Below are 15,181 nucleotides of genomic sequence, written 5' to 3'. Positions count from 1 at the left end.
CGAGAGAAATTTATGCATTACTGAAAAATTATTACACCAGGGTTTTTAATATAACAAACTAGTCAAAACATTTACTAAATTTTATCATCGGTATAAGGACATCATTCGTAAATATATCTCAACATGCAGACTTCTTATACGTTCTGGTATTTCACATCCAATCTTTTATGGAAATATTTTTTTATAAAGCACAAAGGTGTCAGTATTCACTTCAGAAACTAACAAAACCTTTTAATAGACTTATTAAGAAAAGATATAGTTGCGATACTGTTGTCAGGTCATTAAAGATTGCATATTTTGGCATTAATATTGATTCACTTAAAGGGTCTTTGCAACGTAACTAAACGCATTTATTCAAAAACCAGTTGTCGGCATGACACGGGTTATGTTCTTCTCATTTATGTAATGATGGTATGATACTAAACCCCTAACGGGAAGGATTGTGCCTGATGTTAATCATAATCTTTCAGTCAGTTTAATTGAAGTCTGGAGCTGGCATGTCAATTAACTGCTAGAAGTCTGTTGTTATTTATGTATTATTGTCATTTTTTTTTTCTTTGATTACATCTTCTGACATCAAACTCTGACTTCTCTTGAACTGAATTTTAATATACGTACTGCTATGCGTTTACTTTTCTACATTGGCTAAAGGTATAGGGGGAGGGATGAGATCTCACAAACATGTTTAACCCCGCCGCATTTTGCGCCTGTCCCAAGTCAGGAGCCCCTGGCCTTTATTAGTCTTGTATCATTTTAATTTAAGTTTCTTGTGTACAATTTGGAAATTAGTATGGCGTTCATTATCACTGAAGGGTATGAAAAAAAACAACAAGAAAATGAGGAATACATCAAAAACCTCTTCATGGCTGATCGCGTTTCATTTTTGCCAAAGTATGACCAACTTTACTCGATTTGTGCAGAATAAACAATAATAAACTACTTTGCCTACAGAACATTTTCGTACGTAAGCATTTAACAAATAAAAATGATAAATGAAATTGGGAATGTATTTTATGTACACGTATGCAATACGAACAGTCTTGCCGTTACAATTACACATTATTAAACAGTTTGATTCAAGATGTGTTTTATAGTTTTAAAACCTAAAATAGCACACTTTGGAATGTTAAGTTTCAAATGTGTTGTTCCTTATTTGCAACTAACCTACTATTAAGTATGAAGACACTTCGATCTTTGCTTTCACTCTTTTAAAGAGAATTTATCAAATGAGACCGTCTAGAAATTGCAAGCCCCAAATGTAAAACGGACATAAAGAAGTAAAATGGTTTTGAAATTTATTTGTATAATGTTTCATACAATTATTTTATAACCTTTATACCTTCTCTTTGAAATGCTCGAAGACGACTATCTTAATGCCAAGACAAGGAAGCTTTCAAAAAAAAGAGTTCCAAATTGATATTATCCCTTTGAAAGTGTAGGCAGCCAAGGTGTTACTATTTAATGCATAACTTCCTCAAGGCAACATGCATGACGTAAATGTCCATATTCAGAAATTTGTTTTCGTGATTTTCAATTTACACGTCTTCTTGTTTGTACAGTAGCTTATCCAATCGAAATAGACCAACTTGGAAACTAAGATAGGAATACTAAGGGTGTTAAATTTCAATTAATATGTGAAATGTCAAATAACAGTCAGGCATTATAAAAGGCAAATCGTTCATTCAATTTTTCCATTTCACATTTTCATTTGACAGATTTAGAAGACTTCAACTGCAATATACAAAAGTTCAAAATGTCAGTAGTTTTACCAGCCATCAACACGTTAGGACAGCAGGAGATGTCAAGCCTTGTTACGTTGAGTGATTTATCCATGATCAACGGAGAGCCGTTGGGATATGATTGGATGGAGAGAACACGAAAAACAAACTCATCTTTTGACACCAGTAGAACTATCTACAGCAGTATTTTAATACTTGACAAATGTTGAAATACTTTTGTTTAATAAAGCATATATATCTGCAAATACGTTTCGGCTACTTAATCGTGATTGGTAAATAAGCGATAACTAGTAGCCATGAGTGTGCTCGAGTTTGATTACAACCTGGAACAGGCGAACAGTCATAAAATAGAATAAAATCAACTACAACAGCAATCGGCAATCCTCGGGTGACTCCGCTTTTCTCCTTAGAAGAGGTACGGAATCGGCCGATTTGTGACGATTGTTATAACAGATTGCTAGAATGTCAATAGAGATGCAGTAGTCAATTGTCGATTCGATAGATACACTTATTATATGGAAACAATGACATTAATTACGAGTTATTCGGATCTCCTTTGCACCAACGAAGAAGGTAGCAACTTTGGTGTGGGAGTAAATTTCCATGAAGGATAAAATATAAACTGAAAATATTTATTTATTATGTCATTTATTTATCATGAGTATATTGAAATAAATTTTGACAATATTTTATATATTTGTCGTGTATTTATTATGAGTATATAGTTATAAAAAAGGGTGCACAATCCACGAACGCTAACAGCAGCCGCATTGACCTGGTCCAGTTAAGCTTCATACATGAATCTGATTAACTTCTGTTCTTAATCCACAATATTGAATGAATTTACAGTTATGTATTTGCATTTGGTGGTATGCCTTTCTTAAGTGAAGATTAAAAATTTAAACTAAAGTAATTTAACCAAATATACAATTAGACGATGTACAACGATATTGTAGAGATGACGATAATTCATTTAATTTGTCAGCTCGAAACTCGATCCTTGATATGTTAAAGGGTGTTCGTGCTTATTCTTGAGTTTGATTGGTTTACATATCAGCGGTAACGTAAAATCAACAGATTAAATTTCAAAAGTTTTCATTTATTTCATCAAAACTATGAATTATCTCTCGGGATTAAAATCTTTCATTTTACAGTCACTTATGCTTTTAAATTTTCTATTTTCCTAAGATGCACACATATCATGCATAAACTGAAATCTTTAAATCATGTTATGTTTAATCGCACATCAAATAAAATTGGAAATGGAAATAGGGAATGTGTCAAAGAGACAACAACCCAACCATAGCGAGAAATTCCAGCACCTTGAGGCGTTCTACAGCTGGCCCGTAAACAAATATATACTAGTTCAGTGATAATGAACGCCATACTCATTTCCAAATTGTACACTAGAAACTAAAATAAAATGATACAAAACTAACAACGGCCAAAGTCTCCTGACTTGGGACAGGTTCAAAAATGCCGCGGGGTTAAACGTGTTTGTGAGATATCAACCCTTCCCCGATACCTCTAGCCAATGTAGAAGGTAGACACATAACACTACGCACATTAAAACTCAGTTCACGAGAAGTCCGAGTCTGATGTCCGACGATGTAACCAAAGAAAATAGACAAAATGACAATAATACATAAATAACAACAGACTACTAGCAGTTAACTGACATGCCGGCTCCAGATTTCAGCTAAACTGACTGCAAGATTATGATTTTAATGGGTTTAGTTCCGATGCAAAGACCTTATAAGTGAATCAATATTAACGCGCGAAAATATGCAATCTTTAATGACCTGACAACAGTATCGTTCTTATATCCCTTATCTACTAATTATTTCTTCTGATTGGCTATATTGTTTGGTTTACTAGCTCAGAGACATAATTTTGTCATGTGACCTTGACGGCATCGACTTTTTGCTATGGTTTAATGCGGTTTGAAATTTAATTGATACTTGAATCATGAGAAATGATTATAATATTTTTTTCTGTCTATTCGAAAAAAAAACATTAAAAAAATGTGGTGCTATGCGGGTTATTCAGTGTTCACCACATTTTTGATGTTATTTCTTCATAGATAGAAAACATACAACAGTTCTTTCCTAGGTATCAAAAACATTGTTGGCCAATACATATTTCTACTTCCTTCACGATTTATTTATCCTAACTTGTTTTATGATAATTTTTGTTTGTTTTATTAAATCAACGTCTGGATCGTTGTATATCATTTTTCATAGACCATAATGATGTCACATTTACTTGCTTTCCTATGCATTTCCCATGTTTATTTTTTGCGACATTCGCGAGTAGAAAAATAACGCGAAATTAAATCGTCGCGAGTTTTTATAACTTTGATCTTTCCATATCAAAATACATCAAGTTAAATAGTAAATCGCAAAATTAAATCGCCGCGAAGTGAACTAGCTGGGAATAACGCGAAGTAAAGTGTCTGTGAAAATAGGTTGGTTTACAGTATCTGCATATCGTTTAGTTAGAAAAACAGATCACACCAGAAAATGTAATGCAAAACGATATTTCTCCACTATCGAAATTCTCAATTCTGGATATATACAATTTGCTTATATGAGTGTCAGAAACTCGTTGGAAGTATTTGATAAATTGCATGCTTATATTGGTGATTTTAAATCTGATCAAAGTTTTGATTTTTCTACCCTTTAAACCAAATCGCCTCACATTCTCATTAAGAAAAAATTTACACACCTACTTAAATGGGCATTTAAAAAGTCAGAATGTGAATATATATGTTCAAACTCTTGTATGTCATTTTTTAAGAGCAATAAACAAAAACAATATGTCAATTGGACATGATTTGATACTATATATGCCCTGGAATTTTTACTAGATATTATATGTGTTCGCTTTGAGGATTCCGTATATCGTCAGGTCATCGGAATTCCAATGGGAACTAACTGCGCACCAATTATCGTGGACCTGTTTTTGTATTGCTATGAGTTTTAATTTATGACAAAAAACAGGCAAAGGCCCATCAAAACAATATCTGATAAACAAAAATAATACCTTTAGATATTTGGATGATATTTTGGCTCTCAATAATGACGACTTCAGTATGTATGCTAAAGAAATGTATCCTGTTGAACTTACTGTGAATAAAGATAATACTAACAAGACCCACTGCCCTTTCCTCGATCTTGATATCTATATCACTAACGAAAAGCTTATTAAAAATTTATGATAAAAGAGATGATATTTTATTTCCTATCGTTAATTATCCATTTTTAGATGGTGACGTTCCCTTGTCACCATCTTGCGGTGTTTATATATCGCAACTTGTACGATTCGCTCGTGTATGTTACAATGTTTTAGATTTTAACGAGAGAAATTTTTGCATTACTGAAAAACTATTACACCAGGGTTTTTAATATAACAAACTAGTCAAAACATTTACTAAATTTTATCATCGGTATAAGGACATCATTCGTAAATATATCTCAACATGCAGACTTCTTATACGTTCTGGTATTTCACATCCAATCGTTTATGGAAATATGTTTTTATAAAGCACAAAGGTGTCAGTATTTACCTCAGAAACTAACAAAACCTGTTAATAGACTTATTAAGAAAAGATATAGTTGCGATACTGTTGTCAGGTCATTAAAGATTGCATATTTTGGCATTAATATTGATTCACTTAAAGGGTCTTTGCATCGGAACTAAACGCATTTATTCAAAAACCAGTTGTCGGCATGACACGGGTTATGTTCTTCTCATTTATGTAATGATGGTATGATACTAATGTTCATATGAAGAAATCATAATCTTTCAGTCAGTTTAATTGAAGTCTGGAGCTGGCATGTCAATTAACTGCTAGAAGTCTGTTGTTATATATGTATTATTGTCATTTTGTTTTTTTTCTTTGATTACATCTTATGACATCAAACTCTGACTTCTCTTGAACTGAATTTTAATATACGTACTGTTATGCGTTTACTTTTCTACATTGGCTAAAGGTATAGGGGGAGGGATGAGATCTCACAAACATGTTTAACCCCGCCGCATTTTGCGCCCGTCCCAAGTCAGGAGCCTCTGGCCTTTATTAGTCTTGTATCATTTTAATTTAAGTTTCTTGTGTACAATTTGGAAATTAGTATGGCGTTCATTATCACTGAACTAGTATATATTTGTTAAGGGGCCAGCCGAAGGGCGCCTCTGGGTGCGAGAATTTCTCACTACATTGAAAACCTGTTGGTGACCTTCTGCTGTAGTTTTTTTCTATGGTCGGGTTTATGTCTCTTTGACACATTCCCCATTTTCATTCTCAATTTTGATTAAACTTTCTCGAAATAATAAATGTCGAATTACGCTCGATTTAGTGAAAGCTATACACATTATTATTTGTATATACATCATGTTTACACAACTGTCACCTTAATTTTAAAACTTTTTTAAACATGACTTAGCGATGAGTTTAAACAAGTGTTATTTATACATGATCTAAGGCAACACCACATTAATAATGTGAAACTTATTGCCTAATTTATCTAAAAAACGAGAAAGAAGAAACACTTACACGAACGATAACTACTAAACAGGTGAAAAACATTTGCAGCGGGATTAAACATTTTAATGGATACACATGCTTTACCTATTGATATGTATAGCCATTTCCTAAATATATACAGCCCTTATAATATATTTGTTCCTTTCTGCCATAACATAACATGGTTATAATTTGAATGAACTTATTTGTCCTATTAGAATCGAAATAATTCATGGAAGCCATAGATTTGTTGTAAATTTACACGCTTTTTTTTCCATTCATGAGCTAAGCTGTCCCTCTTTATATTTTGCACCATTATAGTTAACCTGAAAGAATACCGGAAAGTAACACGCGACTCCTTTTCATCGTACTAGACGTGTTTATTCCACTGAAGAGGATCTTCAGTCATACTTTCAAATTGTTTAATCGGATAAGTGGATTCTACAAGACATTCAAGAACCTGTAGATATTTTTAAATCCTGATGGTTATCTGAAATAAGTTCTATCAACACTTTTGATTGTACTACCATACGCATGTTGAATTGAAAAATCGTCAAAGAAAAATAATTTACAATGATTATCAACGCTATTAATATATTTCGAAGTATTTTTGGGATACCAAACGGCATGTAAAACATGAACTGTGCGCCTTTTCTATAGTTGTTCTTTACGACCTTTGCTAACTCTCATATGAATCGGAGCTCCGTTGGACACTAGTAACAAGCAAGAAGAGCAAAGGGCAAGATCATTTAATAAACATTCAGATATTTGATGATGTTTTTTCCTCAAACAATTCAAACTTTTTTAATTGAGTTCCATTAATGTATCCTCGAAAACTAGAAATAACGGAAAACAATCACAACTTCGACGATGTAGTGGATCTGTAGCCTTAAGTTGTGTTCTGTTATTTTGTTTGGTGGTTGTCTTTGACACATTCACTGTTTAAAAAAAAAAAACATTATTTCTCCAGGAGTTGTATCTTAGATATGGACTGTAACGCAAACTTTAACTACTCACTCATATGTGAAATGTAGGTCAATATAACCGTATTCACATCAGAAACCCTTGGTTAATTAAAACGCATCAATTAACAAAATTTCTCACTATAACGCAGATAGATGGAGAGTGTATCTGACTACTGAGTCGTGGTGTAGTGGTTAGTGTATCTGACTACCTACTAACACAAAGATCTCTGGTTCGATCCCCATTCCGTCTCTCCATTGGCACTATTTGAGGGTATGGTCTTGAAAAAGGAAGATAGTCCATCGGAAGGGGACGATAAATGGCTGACCCATTTGAAGAGAGAGCAGTATATCTTGCACTTAAAAGATTAAGACATCCTTGTAGATTTTTAAAAAAGGAAGACTAATTCAACTAAAAGGCAGCACTCGCACCCGCAAAGTAGAAGGGAATAATGCCCAGTTGCAATAATTTCTTTCCCAATCCACTCTAAATAAATGTTTGAACTTTATAGATGGAATTTACATTTATTATGGACAGATAAAACAATAAATCCCCTGACCAACGTCGTTTGGCAAATATAAACAAATCGTAAAGCAAACAAATATCAATTTATTCCTTATTTGGTGAAATTTAAAAGTATCAACAAACAGTCATAAAAATAGAAAAGAAGCTTGTTTGTGACCTTCTGCTGTTGTTTTTTCTATGGCCGGGTTGTTGTTTCGTTGACACACTCCCCATCTCCATTCTTAATTTCATTGTATAATATTTAACCATGAATACTGCTCAATCCATGCAGAGGATCAATTTGAACTTACTACAAGTTATGAGAAATATTTATCATTGTTGAATTCTTCATGGTGACTTGAAGATGAAGGACATCAATCAAAACGTTTAATATTTGGGTTTTACCATGTATTACTATTGTCATACATGTATGTACGTTAACTCCATCTCCCTTTCTTTTTTAATGGCACTGGCTATGGTGACATGGAAATATAACAATACTAATACAAGTATTGATTCATTTGAGACTTATTGTCGGTATACAGGGTTGACAAAGATGCTATAAATGACGACTGACAAATAATATTTGAGTCTACGGTAATATTACATATAAATTATGCACTTCAATGAACCCTAGATTTATCAAACTTAAATCTTATACGTGCGATACTTAATGTTATTGTCGATAAGACCGACATAACGATCACATAATTGTCGGACTCCACTAGTTTTAACATTTCTGCAAATATGAACAAACATGAATTGTCTTCACAATATAATATAAACATCGCAAGATTAAAATAAGATTTGTTCATATGAATCATGACATACATTGAAAGTTTCTTTAACTTCTAGAAAGGATAGTGCAATATTGAATTGTACAGTATGCAATACATACGTATAAAAATTATTGCATCACTTGCTAGTGATGGATGCTTAGAGTGGTTTTACTAAAATGCGTCTGACCAAATCATGCTTTCATTAACAACATACGGGATTTGTTAAAACTGACATTGTTAATAAAAACATAAAACTTGTATTCAATATCGCAAAATTCAAATACAAGTTTTCAAGTTTTATTTTGCATTAATGTAACAATAACGCAAGGTAGCCGTAGACTCATTTATTATGGGGACGAAGTCCTCAAAAACAGTATAACAAATTCCCGAATTGTTCATTGTACTAATGAACTCAAAATCGTTCAAATATTTTTATGTCGCAATTTTTTATTTCCAGTTTGCGCAGAGCGCAAAAATAAACTTTCTTTTCCGGTCTTGTTGTTTCGTGACAATTTGAGCAGGTTAGTAAAATATATGAACTCAAGGATCACGATACCAATATTTCATTTTTAATAATTCTTTGTCTTTGATTTGAATTAACGTTACCTGGTGGATATGCGTTTCTTTATTTACATTGAACATGACGTCATAACTTAAATAACGTCACAAATAAAATCCCAAACAACAGAACCAAAATCGGAAATGTTACGGTATTTCCGTGTCTTTTTTTTTTTAAACAAATATGTAAGTTACAAAAAAAATATTCAAATAGACTGTGTCCCCATTCACAGGTAATGCCTGACTCATATTATTGTTAAACTCGTAATTAATCAGTTCCTATCTTAACAAATAATTCTCGCAATTAGTCTCCATTGTAACAATATAATTATTTTATTATTGTTACATTTCCATGGCGTTTTAATTTAATCAAGATATAATATAAGAACAATGAAAAAAATAACTCAAACTATAAATCATTGTCAATGTTCCGAAGACGAATTGTTGTCAGAAGGTATAGGACTGTAGCTACAATTGGTAGGCAATATATATAAAGTTATACGACATAGTCTTTGCGAATTGTTTAATTAACTCTTAGCACAATGACCAAGTAAATGCTCTAAAATGCTGATTGTATTGTTCCGTATCAATGACTTCTACTGGTATCTACAAAAAACAAAATATAAGCTTACATCTGAGCATTTTATGAATGAAATAGTAAGAACTAAAACAAATATAAATATAAATTAAAAACCAATTCTTTAGAGAACAATTGAAGGTCTTTCCACCTCGATAATTAGAATGAAATTTAGAAAAAAGATGTTAGAAAGGGTCACTCCTTGTTGATGTAATTTGGTACCTCAACTGATATAGAAAAATAAGATTAATAGATATATGCAGAAGACTTAAATGTTTTATAATGAACAAAAACAAATTCAAAGCAAAGGTCAAAATCTAGAACGTCAAGTTGACTTTTGACCTCAATTTCAAGGTCATAGGTCAGTGCTCTCAAAAACAAAAGACCCCAGGCCAATCACTCGTATGGTTGTAGAGAAATATCGATTTCAAATACAAAAGGGGAGATAACTCCTAAGAGGGTTGACCAAAACACATTGACTTAATTGGTTGAAGTAGCCCCTTGTTGTAAACAGTAATTTGGCAAACACATCGTATCATCAACTGTTACAGTTTCTTTAAAATAACGATAACAAGCAAAATTCTAAATTTATAACATGACCTTGACCTTTGACCTTGACCTCAATTTCAAGGTCATGGGTCAGTGAACTCAAATTAGAAGGTCCGAGGTCAATCACTTGTATGGTTGTGGAGAAATAATGATTTCAAATACATAAGGGGAGAAAACTCCTATAAGGGTTAACCAAAACACTTCGACTGAATTGGGTTGAAGTTGCCCCTTGTTGTAAACAGTAATTTGGCAAACACATCGTATCATTAACTGTTACAGTTTCTTTTGAATAACGATAACAAGCAAAATTCAAAATTTATAACATGACCTTGACCTTTGACCTTGACCTCAATTTCCTTTATATGGACCAAGGACTTCATATCAAAAGACTGTAGGCCTCTACAACTCATAATGTATGAATAAACCCAACATATCTTGAATTTTAAATTTTCAAAGGGAAATAACTCCCATAAGATGTCTTCTGATCACCTTAGTCAAAGTAAAACAAATCATTCTTAAGAGTAGACAAACAAATTAGTGAAAACAGTTTGTGAAAATCTTATACGGTTTTAGAGATATAGCGATAACAAGAAAAAGGGGACGCGGGGAGATAACTCCTATAAGAATAAGTGTTCGGTCACACAGGGTGAGTTTTTAAACCACCATTACTGAACAACACTGTTGGCCAAACATCCATTCGATATGTTGTAAAACAAAAAAGCATTTCAGACGGCAGAAGAAAAAAAAAATTATAATTAAAAACCAATTGTTCAGAGAACCATTGATGGTCTTTCCACCAGTTAAGTCCTTTTTTATATGAAATATTAGAATTTGGTTTTTAAATATCAATTTTAGCGTCAAATGTCCGCTTATTGAACGCTTATTCCAAAAATATATTGTTTCTATACACAAAGATATAAATAAGGGAGATCATTTTTTACTTCCGGTTTAAAATATGTTACTTCCGGTAATTTTTTATTGTTTACTTGACACTGATTCCAAAAATATATGGTTCTATATACTTATTCATTAATAAAGTACAAAATATAGCTACTTCCGATTTACAAAAGGTCACTACCGGTTGTCTTTTTCTAGATCACATTGCTTGCAACCTAATTTATAAAGTCCCAAGTCTTGATCATGTATACATATGAGGTAAAAGCAAAGGTCAAAATCTAGAACGTTACATTTACCTATGACCTTGAGCTCAATTTTGAGGTCATCAACCAAGGACCTCAAATCAAAAGACTTTAGGCCTCTACTATATATAGTTAATGAGTTGTATTACCTTACAACTAATATTAGATATAAAAGGGGGCAAAACTGGCATCAAATGTCTACGTACTCTTTTGACTAAAATCTACGTGTTACCACATGTCGCGACTAACAATTTAGTAAAAATAATTTGTCGATAAGTTATACGGCTTTTGAAAATAAGTCAAAATAAGCCAAAATCAAAATTTATAATATGACCTTGACCTTTGACCTTGACCTTATTTTCATTTTTTTGGACAAAGGACCTCAAATCAAAAGACCCTAGGTCTCTATCTCTTATGGTTAACCAGTTAGAAATGCAAATTCTTATATCAAACATAAAAGGGGGGATAACTCTCATATGGAATCTATATAAGGCTTCGGTCAAAATTAAACAGAACATCCTGAGGATATAACGAGCAATTTGGAAAAATAAATTTGTCGGTTTCTTATACGGTTGCGAATATTAAGCGATCACAAGAAAAACAGTGTTCATGGAGATAACTCTTACATTGAAAAGATTTTGGTTAAGCGGTGTCAGTTTCAAAAGCGTATTAACTGCTCGATATCAAATACCATATATCTAAGCGACATCTTGCGAAACAAAAAATTTGCGAAGGAACAAAAAGTTTGGCGGAAGAAAAAAAATAATAATAATAATCAGAAGAAAACCAATAGGTCTTTCCACGGAAAAGTGGAAAGACCTAATAATCAGAAGAAAAACAAAAGGTCTTTCCACGAAAAGTGGAAAGACCTAATTAACAAGTTCACTTTTATCTTATATTAAACTATTAATTTGTTTATATATATAGGAATATGTGTATCCATGGGAAAACGACGAAATATAAGATCGAATTGACGACCAAGAAAAATAAAATTTATGTTTACTTAATGGTCTCATTTTTCAATTTAAATCATGCTGCTTGTAATGCTTGTTGTAAGAACATTTTAAGTGCGGAAGCTGTCTTTAAACTGATGTGTTTATAATAACATATTTATGCTTTCTATCACATAATTAGTTTAATTTATTAAGCTTTATTTAAAATATGTGTTTATAATAACATAGCTATGCTTTCTATCACAGACTTAGTTTAATTTACAAAGATAATTTTAAAATAGTAAAATTTTACTTTGAAACTGTGAATCAATACCAGATTGATGAAAGGTCTACAAGAAGGTCGAAAGAAACCAGAGGGACAGTCAAACTCATAAAGTAAAAATAAACTAACAACGCCATGGCTTAAAATAAAAAGGACAAACAGGCAAACAATAGTACACATGACACAACATAGAAAACTAAAGAATTAACAACACGAACCCCACCAAAAATTAGGTGTGATCTCAGGTGCTCTAAAGTGGCAAACCTACACTATAATTAACTATATTCCAGCAGGACAAACATTTTTAAAGCATTTCCTATTCCAGAATAAATATCAAATATAAAAACCCTTTGTCAGTATTCTTTTCGACATTAACAAACAGAAAGAGTCTCTCTAAAGTCGATGCTAGAGCTCTTCTTGATCTTGTTGTAGAGCTTGATCGATTCGTTCATTGTGTGAAACCCTTAATCAACTTCCAAGATGAAGAACAGAAATAAAAGACCTGATATTGTTTTCTTTTTTCTATGTATTGTTTACGATTTGTCCCATGTACATTTACTTCATATCTTTTTATTTTTCATTTTCTAATTCCAATGTATGTAAGTATACAATCGTGACATCTGTACTATTAAAGTTTAGATGGTCACATTGCTAGTCAGCCTGACGTAAATGTGACAAATTAAGACATTCAATTACATTAACAACTATATATATGGTGTTGTTAAAATATTGTATCAATCCAAGCCGTTCAAAGAAATCTAAAACTTAAAAGATGATATCTTATTTCAAAAAGATAATACTGACCAAAATTCACAAATTGCTAATGCACCTATGCGGCATATTTCATCAGACCATTGATATGATTTATATGGATTCAATAGAACACAGTCCGCATTAGAACCACCAGAATCATCTTCATCATCTGGTTGTATGGGTGGACCTTGATACCAATCAGTAAATTTTAGTTGTTGACTCAAAGTCCACTGAAATGATCCTTCAGTCTTTATATCCGATAGGCCTATCCACCAAAAACCTGAACACAAGTAAAACATAAGTTGATATATATGTATATCTTTAGAAATACACAAACATGATAGAACTTTCACATAACACACTGCATACTGTTACAAAATAATATAATGGAAAGTTATAAATAATCATCAACACATTTAATTCATTAACGGATTATGTATATACCTGGAAAAAAGTATTGCAGCACCTTGATTTTTTAAAACTTGAAAAATCAGCGTCTTTATTTGGATGTAATATGATAAAAGATTTGTTAAATAATATTGAAAAATTGTGTACAATAACATTGGCATTTAAATGAATAACATTGTGAGAAAACATATATTTTATCTAACCACAATGTCAATAACAACATGAAGTTTTTTGTGTACCAAAAAATGCATTTTACAACTTTTACTGTAGTCGAACTTCACAATGTCAGACATTTCAAAATTATTCTTAAGATGATTGTTCACATTATTGTTGATCGTTATTCGCCAAAGAATAAGTACTTTATGCGCAGCCTCCATTCAAACGAATAACCGTCTCTTAACGTCATCTGATTCCTGTCATAAATCGACTAACTTGATGCTAAGGTAGCAGCAACCATTTCTGATGAAGGGCATTGTTTATTCCATGACGTGTTCAACTGGGATGTCTTTTCGCCCAATGGTGTCCCATATCTGCTCGATATGGTTAAAATCCGGGCTACGATCTGGCCGAGGAAGATGAACTGAATTCCATTGGAACAATGGATCTTCCTCCACAATGCTAATTTCCAACTTTGGTGATACCTCCACTATATTGGATGCGGACAACTGTGTGGCTGTGTGTAAGCAAAGGTCCCAAAAACGGTATTATCGCATGATGACCAGTAGCGATGAGTCGATCCTGTACAGTTCTTGTTTAAAGCCTTCTAGAAGGCCACCACTCTCTTTTAATGATTTTATTGTTGCAATGGGTTTCCTTCTGACCAACCTTTATTATGATTGATTTTACCTAGCAGATGGTATAGGGGGTCTCGGAAGGTCTTCAACATCGTTTGTTGCCTGATTTTATTCTCAAAACAACTTATAGTGGAATAATGATGACCAACAAGCGACATACCTACTCTCATGCTAATAATCTGCCATCTTGCTGCAGTTAAGAGTTATGCAGGATCAATTGCAAGGTGTCAATCACATAACTTTATAAACTTGGTTATTTAAAGTGTTGCAAACATTAAGGATTAAAAAGATCTGTGTGTGTGTTTACGGGTACAGTAGCTGCATGTGCAGATAAGAACTTACCCAGTCTATATTGATTCATTAATGTCAGGTTATAATCAAATAATGTTTAACTAGTTATATTTCAACAAATTATATCACAAAAAAATAATGTGTGCTTTTTCAATTTCATTTTCAATTTGGTGTTGCAATACTTATGTCCATGTGTATATATAAATGCATACGGATCAATTACATCATCTTATTTTCATCTTTTGTATACACAATCTTTGTCAATAGGTGAACCGGGGAATCTTTTGTGTAACAACACTTCAATGAAATAGGTGTGCCGGATAATTCTTTGTGTATCACAAACCTAAGTCAATAAGTATACCAAATATTCATAGTGTAAGAAAACCC

The 15,181-nt window shown here is 32.5% G+C and overlaps 1 protein-coding gene across 2 annotated transcripts in view; it reads right to left on the bottom strand.

Annotated features, from left to right (window-relative positions):
- Window positions 1-7,917: 7,917 nt before the first annotated feature.
- Window positions 7,918-15,181, bottom strand: part of LOC134695041 (macrophage mannose receptor 1-like) — a 159,836-nt gene continuing 152,572 nt past the window's right edge. For both annotated transcript variants that reach the window (XM_063556213.1, XM_063556214.1), the window contains exons 7-8: window positions 13,353-13,581; window positions 7,918-9,674 (exon numbers count right to left, since the gene is read on the bottom strand). In XM_063556213.1, coding sequence (XP_063412283.1) covers window position 9,674; window positions 13,353-13,581 — 230 coding nt within the window. In that variant the 3' untranslated portion in view covers window positions 7,918-9,673. The remainder of the gene's footprint in view (window positions 9,675-13,352; window positions 13,582-15,181) is intronic.

This window comes from Mytilus trossulus, chromosome 13, assembly GCF_036588685.1.
Source record: "Mytilus trossulus isolate FHL-02 chromosome 13, PNRI_Mtr1.1.1.hap1, whole genome shotgun sequence".
Taxonomy (NCBI): Eukaryota; Metazoa; Mollusca; class Bivalvia; order Mytilida; family Mytilidae; genus Mytilus; species Mytilus trossulus.
This window is presented reverse-complemented; position numbering and strand designations above follow the sequence as displayed.